Source organism: Xiphophorus couchianus, chromosome 22 (genome assembly GCF_001444195.1).
Source record: "Xiphophorus couchianus chromosome 22, X_couchianus-1.0, whole genome shotgun sequence".
Classification (NCBI taxonomy): Eukaryota; Metazoa; Chordata; class Actinopteri; order Cyprinodontiformes; family Poeciliidae; genus Xiphophorus; species Xiphophorus couchianus.
Genome location: NC_040249.1, coordinates 13,031,093 through 13,042,043, shown reverse-complemented (window position 1 = coordinate 13,042,043; position 10,951 = coordinate 13,031,093). Strand labels below are relative to the sequence as shown.

At 37.7% G+C, this 10,951-nt stretch overlaps 1 protein-coding gene across 4 annotated transcripts in view; it reads right to left on the bottom strand.

Moving 5' to 3' along the window:
* Positions 1-518: 518 nt before the first annotated feature.
* The window catches only part of wdfy4 (WDFY family member 4), a 53,121-nt gene continuing 42,688 nt past the window's right edge, over positions 519-10,951 (bottom strand). The window contains exons 55-64 of one of the 4 annotated variants that reach the window (XM_028007226.1): positions 10,288-10,379; positions 8,981-9,190; positions 8,755-8,875; positions 6,275-6,432; positions 3,836-4,012; positions 3,583-3,762; positions 3,227-3,409; positions 2,163-2,250; positions 1,397-1,526; positions 519-830 (exon numbers count right to left, since the gene is read on the bottom strand). In XM_028007226.1, the coding sequence (XP_027863027.1) occupies positions 767-830; positions 1,397-1,526; positions 2,163-2,250; positions 3,227-3,409; positions 3,583-3,762; positions 3,836-4,012; positions 6,275-6,432; positions 8,755-8,875; positions 8,981-9,190; positions 10,288-10,379 (1,403 nt within the window). In that variant the 3' untranslated portion in view covers positions 519-766. Of the gene's footprint in view, positions 831-1,396; positions 1,527-2,162; positions 2,251-2,873; positions 2,986-3,226; positions 3,410-3,582; positions 3,763-3,835; positions 4,013-6,274; positions 6,433-6,678; positions 6,749-8,754; positions 8,876-8,980; positions 9,191-10,287; positions 10,380-10,951 lie in introns of those variants that run through there. The other 3 variants (XM_028007227.1, XR_003594163.1, XM_028007228.1) reach the window with 3 other exon arrangements.

Sequence of the window (10,951 nt, the reverse complement as noted above, 5' to 3'; positions counted from 1 at the left end):
ATGACCTAATAATTATGTCATAATATATTACTTTATACCGGTAATTATTCACTATAAAACCACTTAAATACACCACGTTGTCTGTATTCACTCACAGCCTCTTCTACAACTTAAAACTGAAATTGTAGAAGGCAATCTAATAGTTCTGCGACAGACTGGCGACCTGTCCAGGGTGTACCCCGCCTCTCGCCCGGAACGTAGCTGGGGATGGGCACCAGCAACCCTCCCGACCCCATTAGGGACAAGGGTGAACAGAAAATGGATGGATGGATGGATGGATGGATGGACAATCTAATAGTTTTTTTTAATAAACGTCAACTACAGACCTTGGTCACTTCTCTTGCTCTACCAAAGCTTTTTTTTATTTATTACACATACTTTTTTGTTTATTAAAACAAACATTTGCTGGTATCCCTCTGGTTTCACTTTTAAGAAGTTTGAACAACCTGACCCTGGTCTTTTTCATAAGACCAGTGTCAGGTCTTATGAAGAGAGGCGTAAGAAATGATCTCACAAAATGTCTGTTCATGATTTTATTTATATTCACTAGCATCCATTATTTACACAGCAAATTACATAATTAAATATGCTTATAAGTGGAAAATATTGTTTTATGTATAACTTGATGTGTAACAACTATATCTACAAGACAACAGATGTAGAACAGTTTCTACTGCTGAGCCAGTGTCACACCTGAGAGTTTTTCTGTCAAATTCTTTCCTCATGGAGCATCATGGTACTCAGACATTTCCACAGCAACAATCGCTCAGTCACAGACCCAGGTGAAAACTCTGCCCCAAGCGTCTCCAGCCAGCAGGGTCGCATGAGTCCTGCACAAATGTGAAGCATCCAGTGGAAGCAAATTTGACAACATTCTTATCATTAAAAATTACATTCAATAAAGATTTTACTAGTCAGAGGAAATAAATAGATGTTGGTTTCTTCAATATTAAAACCTATAAAAACAAATATCCAGATTTTTGCCTCGTCAAATAATTTGTGCACAAAGGAGGATTACTACAGATCCTTCCTCCCAGGATCTTTAAAACTTTATAACTATCTCTGCTCCAAACAAACTCAGTAACTTTAATATTTAGTATTTTTTTTGTTGATAATTGAAAATGGTATAAATAACTTTTGACATATCATGTTTTTAGTGGTAAATAAAAAGAATACAGCTATTTTAATAAAAAAAAAACATCTGAAAATTATTTTATCATGTTTTGAAATGCCTGTCTCATGTCCAATCACAAACAAACTTATTGATTAAATTAAAATAACTGTAGAGCAAAATCAGGATTATTAGTAATAGTGAGCTTTAGTGTAGATCACAATAATTAAACACAGCAAAATGCAATCATTTCCGTTGCTGAGAGTTTGTGCGTGGTGTCTGTACCTGGACATGGCCAGGGCGGTGATGGCGGGGCTATCGTTGGAGCGGCGTTGTGACACACTCTGACCTCTGCTCAGCTCCCGACATAACACCAGGCATCTCCTCCAGCTTTTCCCCCGGCCCGAGGCGCTCCCTGCAGACCCATCAAGAGAGCACATCCACTTACTCCAAAATAACCAGTGAGCTTAACGTTGTGGCACCCAGCGGTCCTCACAAAACAATTAAACTGTACATTAACGCATGTCCATCTCCAGTCAGCGGGCAGTAAAAGGGAGAAAATTCCCTCAAATATAAAAGCTTCAGGGTTACGTAAAGACTTGTCTCAATGTAATTGGAAAGCATAATACTCCTATGAGGTGACGTGAGGCTGTAACCAACGTATGCTAAATTGGATCTGGGTATTATTGCTTTCTAAATTATACAAACACACACACACACACCCATACGGGCACGTCAGCAGAATTATTCATCAGTGTTTACTGCCTCTATGTTTAATAACTTTATAACAACATAATTCTTGCTAGCCATAATGCTAGCGAGGGGTAGGGTGAGAACTAGGAGCGCTGGTCTGGAAAAGACAGAGTCTAGCGCTGAGCTAAGCAGTTAGACGCCATCATAACGATTTATTTCATTAAGGTGAGTATGACCCCTTTTTCCACAGTTGCATATGAGATGGTTTCAGAGTTTTCTTACAGTCAACTGCATATATTTGTACTGTTATAAATAAAACACACACACTCATATCTTATAGCACTGTCAGTAACATTACCGTTTCTCTCTATCTGGTCCTGCCCTGGGGACATGGGCTCTTCTGGAGGGCCAGGTAATTGTGTTCTGGTGTACTCTGTCCTCCATATCTGTATGAGAGACACATAACGAGTGGCAAAATTATAGATATAATTCAACATAATAACAAGCACGCTCACACTTGAACACATCCACCTCACACTACCAGTGTAATGATTTGGTAAGGGTAGTGTTTGTGTGTGCACCCCGTGCACGTGGCACGGACACACACACACTCTCCAAGCGAAGCACAATTCAGATTTTGGCGCTTTGATTGCAAGGAGGCGGCATGTGGTAATATTAATCCTGAGTAAAAACACTCAGCCGACACACACGCCACTTTTATGTTGTCATTAATAACTTCAGTGGACATTCAAGTGGGCATATGTGAGGATAATATCAAGGTAATGACTACATGGCAGAACAGTGGAAAGTAGACTACATAAAAACAGTGAAAAGAGAAATGAGTCTGACTTACTGTACACAGTGCTCTGCAAAAGAATTTATACTTCTTGAACCATTACTAATTTTGTCATATTATAACAACAAACCTCAATGTTTTTATTGGGATAGAAAAATTATACATATTTTTACATCTTTTACAAATAAAATCCTAAAAAAGTATGACATACATTTGTATTCAGCCCCCACTGGGCCTCCCACACCATTTCATTTTGGATTTTCATCAATGTACCTTCATTCATCTTTCCTTCAAATTCCTGTTCTTGTGGGAAAAAAAGCAGTCCCACAACATGATGCTGCCACCTCCATGTTTTAATAAAGGGAGGAACTGGTCAGGACACTTTCTATGTGTAAGCAGGACAGTCAGTCGTTCATAAAGGTCATATTTGTAAATGCACAGCTAAAAGTTGATTAATTAACATAATACTCTTTTATAACCCAAACTTTGCTATAAAGTTCTCTGCAAATGTATCCTTGACCTTCATGATGCATTTTACTTACGTATATATATATTTTAAAAAAAAATAACATACATGAGTTATAAACAGTTCTGCTAGGCACTATGCCTAAATAGAGAGAACCTACCCGAATAATGCCATCTGTACAGCCTGTGACAATAACATTCCTGGAATCCCACTCATGTTGCTGTGTGAAGCTGACACACAGGATGTCTGTCTGAGGCCCGGAGGAAGTTCCTGTGGAAGCCAGCAGCTGGCCCTTCATGGTCCACAGGTAAAGCAGAGGACCCACACAGGACACAATCTCACCCTTGGACAAAGTAGAAAGGTGTTGACGTTAAAACGTGCGAACACAAGAGTGCAAAAAACAAGCAAAACACAAAGAGGATATGCCCACTGTCAGCAGTGAGGATCCTCCCTTCTTTACGCTGTGGGCTAATTTCATGGACGTACAATTAAAATACAGAGAGGGGGTGGACTTACAGTGAGATCATTGATAGCCAGAGCAGAGATGCTGCCCTCGTGTCCTGCTAACTGGGTGACATAACTTAGCTCCTCCAAATCCCAGAGGATGCAAGTGAGGTCACGGGAGCCGCTCACTATCAAGCTGTGGCCCTCAGACACAGCCAGGCATGTCACCGCGTCTGTGTGACCGTATAAGGGCTGCGAAACACAGGAGAGTCAGAGAGAAGCACTGCTAAGTAGCTAGAGTGAATAAACTAGCAGACAGACTCACCTGTCTGAGTTTCATGTGAGAAGGTTTGTCCTTGCTGACAGCCACTTCCCACACACACACAACAGTGCTGCTTCCTGCAGTGATGACGGTGGTCATGTTTGGGCAGGCGGCGCACAACGTCTCCCCCCAGTCACACAAACTTTCACTTACTGCAAAGTGCTGGAAATATTCATTTATCTGTTAATGATATCAAATTATGAAAAGTCTTTGTATGGACAATTGTAACAATTTTAGAATTTTTAACCTTTCGAATAAAAGCTGTAGCAATAAAAATCAATCTTAAAACTAAAAACAACCAAACAAAATCAAAAAGGAACTTCTGTTTACTTAATTTTATACATTCAGATAGAGATTTTTTAGGTGTTTATTTACTGGCTTTTTTTAAAAGTCTTGACTCCAAATATCTGCAGACTTCTCCCCTAATTTTTACTTTTCAACCTAACCACTTAATAATGTGGACAAGATTATCAGGTGGGATTATTGTCTCACTATCTATATATAGTAGCAAATCTTTCAAAATGTGTGGACTTTTAACATTGACTGTTTTCTTTGCTTCCTGTCTAAACTATGTTTTTATTTCTCTAGCTTCTGTGTATTAAAGAAACCTTAAACTACTTGTATGTCTAATAATGACAGCACAATTACACACAATAGTTTTTGTGTCATGTCTTACAGTATGTTCTGTGGAAAGACTTAAATCTGACAAAAAGTTCTAAATCCTGCTGGGAAAAACATCTGAAATGTGGAAACAGAAACATCTGGGCCAAATTAATTCTCTTAAATATTTATGTTGTTTATGAAAAAAAAATAGCTTCTTCAAATATTTTTTTTCATAATTCAAGCATGAAGAGCAGCATGAGAAAATTATGTAATAGTAATTTTGTTCAGATCACAAAATATTATTTTGGTAATAAATTGGATTTCTATATTTTAGGCCTTTTTTAAGTGCTCAATTATTATTCTATCGTTTTTATCCTCTTATAGTCAACTAATCTTGTAGTTTTATTACTTGATAAGGCAAGGACCAATATAAACAAAGCCAATAAAATAAATAGGAACAATTAAAAAAAAATCCCAAAGCTATTGAGAACAAATATCACAGAAATAAAATGTGCACAAGGTGTGTAAAGGCTCACATTGGCAAATATTGTCAATTAGAAGAATTTCAATAGTTCTGAAATACAGCATCTGTTGACTTTATCGAGTTCACAGGAGGATGAAAAAGATCGATAAATTATCTCTATGTAGAGGTTTACAAAACTGTTTTAGCTCCGGTAACAAAGTTTAATCATGTCCAACCTCTGAAGCCAATTGAAAAAATAAAATAAAATACTTGCTTTATCTTAATTTAATTGAAGCAATTACAAGAGCTTGCAAGTAAGACATAAAATGCATCACCTAACTTGTGCAGCTCAAACAACCACAAGCAATGAATTTACAAAGCTGTAAAAATATACGCCTGCTTGAGCAGCTTAAAGAAATGAGACAATGATACTTTCAGATTAATTTTCTTCCTTAACGTTATATATTTTATATACAGTTCAGCTAAAAGAGAAATAAATTTTTAGAGTAAAAATATATAAGAAATGAAGAAGAGTGATAACCTGTGTGCACACACTTAATTGAAAAGTATTTTCTTGAAATCAGGTGGAGAGTGTAAAGAGAGAAAGAAGACATGCAGCAAATGGTCCCGGTCTAGAGCTCTAGAATCAAACCTTACAACCAAACTTGGACCAAAACATATTTTGTTGTTGGACATAAAACACAAGTGGCACTTCTCAGAAATTAATGCAGCTCCTTTAACGATGCTGGAATCCTCTTGAACGAATCTATGCTTAGTTCATCCTGTCAGTTTTTTTTTTAAAGTTTGAGTAAAATCTTCACATTTTGCAAATTCACTGGTGTCTCATATTTTCTCCAGTTATTAATAACTTTCTTCCTTTTTCCATGGAGTAGCTACATGTAATATGTAGAATTTTCTGTACCCTTTTCCTGACAGATATACTTGCACAATGAGATAAATTTGATCCTTTGTGACCTCTCTGAAAAACATGGCTTTAGCTGAAGAATGAAAATGAGCAAATATCAGTGAAAAATCCTAGAGATAAAGTGAACTTTAATTTAGGGTGATCGGATTTACTACAAGTTACTGGAGGGGCTAACTAAAACAAACAAACAAACAAAAAAAAAACACTAAAGGCAACCCCCCCCCCCAAAAAAACATTAGCTTAAAAATGTGTGCATGTTTGCAGCCAGTTCCTTGTACCTTTTTAGTTTGAACAATTTCAATCTAAACACATTTATTTGTTTTTCAACTTAACTGTATGGCTTAAGTGTCAAATTAAAGATGAAAAAGCTTTGAAAGCATTTTTTTACACAACAAAACCAGGGCATTTTAACAGGGGTGTCCACTCTAGGGAGCCAGCGTACGGTGCATACCTTCTCTGTGGCATAGTTTCCAAAGGCGCAGCTGTTGTCTGGAAATCCCCAGCTGAAGAAGCAGCCAGATGGAGGCGACATGAGTAACCGGTTCTTCTCCACGACCAAAACTTCTTTTTCATGACATAATATTTGACCCACTGGACCTCTTGGTAGCTCTGCAATAAGGTTCAGAACTACTTTATTAGTAAAAGCAAAAGGATTTGAAATTACAAAACAAAATCTGTTACTGCCTAGCAGGAATACCATAAAGATATGGAGTAAGGCTGTATGTAAAAAGGTAATCTTGTATTTGGCGAGTGTCTGTGAACACATCAGGCCAAATAAAACTAATAGCTCTTCAAAGCCTCACATTAAAGAGTTCAGTAAGTCCATAAACTTGCAAAGAATTTCATTGAACTGACCAGAAAAAACTGGGCAATTAAAACAGCTTCTCCCAGTTTACAAGAAGCAGAGCTTTGTCCTGGGGGGCACCTGCATCCGAGACAGGATGAAAGCAGGCAGATGTGGGTGAGAAAACTTACAAGAGGCTGTAATTGTGCCTGTAATTGACCTATTCATACAGGAAAAGGCAGAAATCATTACATCCATTTGCCAGATCTGCGTCTAAAATCCCCTGAAAGAACTTCCGTTTGTACTGGTCTTAACGTTCCTCCTCCTATTCATCTCCATCTCCTTATTGATCAGATCAGACACTCCAAGATTTAATATGAAATGTAATATGCAGGAATCTCTCCCTAAGCATTCGCAGATTCATCTCTTCTGCTTCAGTGGGCCTGTAGGGATATTCAGATTATTAAGTAGAGCTCAGCTGAAGAGTCATCTCCATATTGTAGCTCCAACAGATAGCTCTGTCTACCCTTCTGTAGGATAAATTAATCTATGGACGTTCTCACTGCGTTTCAATCAATCCCTCGAGACCCGAGTACATCCAGTGTATAATAACAGACATATAATGGTAAGGTATAAATTAAAAGAGGTACAACAAACACAGTGAGATACAGCATATTCAGGAAAATCTGAATATGCTATATCAATAGTAACAAAACAGTTAGCATTGTGTCCAATTGTTAAACACAATACTTGGGACACTATTGGCTAGCGTTTGCAAAGAGGCCAATCCAGACTGCTTGGTGCTGATTGGCTGAAACCACAAGAGTAGAGAAAATGAAAACTATATATTAGCTTTTAAGGTATTGCGAAAATAGTTTCCACTGTGTGCATTGATGCATATTAAGTTATATTTGCGGTTTTGTGTAATAAATTAGGCTGCTGTATGCGTTTTTAGAGGGGGTCTCAAGTATTTGCGGATTTTTGCCATTCACGGACAGTTGTGGTTCGTAATCCTCCCCAAATATCAAAGCTCCACTGTACTTTGTTCGCTATAAAATAATTTTAAAAAAGAGTACAACAAAAAAAATTAATTAAAAGAAAAGAAAATTGGGTTTATTTCTTTTCTATGGAAAAAAATAAGGACAGAACTATAAATTGGCTTACTTAGAGTGCTCAATTATTTAAAATGACTTTAGAGATGTGGTTCAAGTTCAATGCCCTGCTCACAGTCTATAAGTGCCCCAAGTGGTCAGATATTTATCAGATGAATTAATGAGAAAATAAGGTTATTTGCCCGCTGGCAACTCTAAACATTTGACATGATGTGGTGAGTGATTCTTCACCAATGCAGACAGAGTGTCTGCATAGCATAGCGCAACCTGAAATTTAGTGATGCAATTTTTACTTCATTGATGCAACATTTGCTTTGCATTTTACGCAATTTGTAGAACACACAGCATTTCTAAGTTGTGATACTCAAGCCACACATTTTATGTCCAAAAAGCTTTGGACAGCCTGGGTTAAAAAGGAGATACATGCGGTCCATGCCTCATCATTCTCTATATGTCAGGAGAATGTTTATTTCATATAAAAATACACTGAAACAGGAGCAAAAAATGTCTGCCAAATATTTTAAGTAATTTAAATTAAAAGCAATCTTGTTTTTAACTGTGAGTAAACTTAATACTTTTGGTAAACATGCTTGTTTGTCAGAGACAATATGTAATTGTGAAGATAAGTAAACTATACAGAGTACTCAAGCAGCTTAAAGGAACTGTGTGGGACCCAAAGAATCATACCTCGCCTTGGGGGAGACGTTACACTGCTGTTATACAAGTTGCATCTGGATGTTTGTGGGTGCTCTCTGTAAGCCAAAATTTAATGGTTTGCTGAAATTTGAGCTGCTGCAAACATCCGAAAAATCTGATTTGCACCCAAAGGAAATTACTGAGCATAGACAAGAGTGCCAAAGCGTTTGTTTTAGGACCTTTTTTATTACTTTAAAAGCAAATGATGAGAATTAAAAAGTAATCTCCCCAGACGCAAAAGAAGGCACAGTATTTGTAGTAACAGGAACTTTTACCTGAATACATTACGCTCCTACATCTTACATCCCATCTAACCCTTCTGTAATGGTGAAGCTGTACCTCTGAACGGTTGTGAAGGTGTCCTCAGTGTATCCAGGTTGAAAAAAAATGGAGTTGGATGAGAGGGAGTCAATCCATCTTTCTTAGAGCCACTGCGAGGGGCATGAGGCTTGGTGAAAAGCTATGGGAAATATACAGACTAATAACTACAAAGTTTTCTATGAAAGGACAATATTATGCATATATTAAAACATGTAGCACATAAGCAAATATATTGCAATGTTACCTGTCTGGGAATCTGGCCAAAGTTGCTGACATAGCCTAAGATAGTGCTCCTTATCATGGGGTCTTTTGCATCTTGTCGGCCTCTCTGGGCGTAGAAATAAGGGTGGAACGTATTGACACTTTCCACTGCCGCCGGACCTTGTTGTCTGTATCCAAAGATCAGGTCGATCCACAGGTGGAGGTTAGAACTCACATAGTCACTTTCTAGGGCCTAGTGAAAACGCAACAGGAGTTAGAGCAGAAGAAACGACTAGTTAGACAATATTACAAAAGTTCAGATTTGTGTTGCAACTACAATTGCCATTGTTGAATAAGAACCACCACTGAAACTGGTAGTATCAAAGTTTGCAAAATGCAAAACTTCTTTCAGATTGCACAGGCGATAATGCTATTCAGGTGCACAATGATTTCTTCCTAAAGTCAATTTAGAAGTTCAGAAACAGAAGAAGATTGTAGAGCTGTGTTATGAGCTTATCCATATACTAGAATTAGAGAATGATTTGGGGGGAATTAGCCAGAGATTGGTTTGAAAGAGTTAATAAGGGAAAGTGGGCATTATGACCAGCTACATCCTTGCTGTAATAAACCCATCGTGAAAAACAAAACATTACAACAAGGATATTTTGTCTTGAGTTAATTTGTCTGTGGAAGAAAAAAAACCACAATCTTTTGAAGTCACTAATTTTATGAGAATGTAGGGAATATGGGAAGTTCAGTAGATTACAGAGTGATAACCATCATAGATGCCCAAGGAATGAAAAAAGGGAGGGTCACACTAAAGAAATCAGAGCGACAAAGAAACACAGAAACCCCCACACAGGGAAAGAAAACAGGAGGCTGACAGAGAACACAGAGAACATTCAGCTCATTAACAACTGGCTGAAATAATGGCCTTATGAAAAAGAGAAAGTCTTGTGCCTGCATGAATCACTTTAAATAGGCATGCTGTCATAATCCGAACCTAACATGGCTATTTATGCAGTTTCTTGGAAAGGAAAAAGAAAACTAGGCTTTATGTTTGAGAACAGCACAGATATCAATGAGACAAAACAGCTGAAAGAATCTAAAGAATAAGACAATGACTGCTATGAAAAACTCACATATTGTAGCTGAAAGAATGAAGGCAAACAGTTATGCTGTCATGTGCACAGCGGATATTTGTTTAGAGATACCAAAACAGTGAACCTTCTGTCTAAATAAATCAGACAGTATTGGCAAACATTAGGCCTTGTGGGAAACATCCCGCTTAGAACTGGTCAGACTGACCAATTGGAGCTGGGAAACCTAGTGAGGTCAGGTGTTACTGACCTCTCGATGGATCCTAATGAACTCCTGGGGGTCACCTTTGGCCCATGGAGGCAGTTCCACATCTCCCAAAGCAGTACCGTCCTCCATACAACCTGAAAACATATGGATATATCGCATCAAACTGAGGCAACTTCCCTGCAAGCTGTGGAGCTTTAAAAACAATGTGATAAAAACAGTCTGTTGCCAATAGAGAATTTCAAAAAATGTATGGAAAGAACATTTAGTTTAAACTGTACAGAAATATTTTGGATTTTTGTTCCCCATCTCAAGCGAGTCTTACTGGATAAAGATGCAATGCAGTAGAACCTAATGCATGCAGAGCTAGCCACATTTATTAGTAACCCAGGTGAAGATGTAAAAAAGTACTCTAATAAATTCAACTTTTATTGCAGAAGACTAAACTCCTATTGACTATTTTCCTTAGTAGGAGTTTAATGTGAGTAGAATGATTTAGAGGAGGGAAAAATACAGCTATAACTTTAAACGCAATGTTGGCATTACTGCTGTTAAGTCTTTGTACAGTTCTTCTTTGCTCATCCCATCTTTGTTGGATTTAGATTTGAGTTCTATGATGTTGATGGAAACAGGTTGATTATGTGTCTGGTGAACCATCTCTGTCGTAGTTTGACCATATGTTTGGGATCATTGTCCTCCACAGTTTACT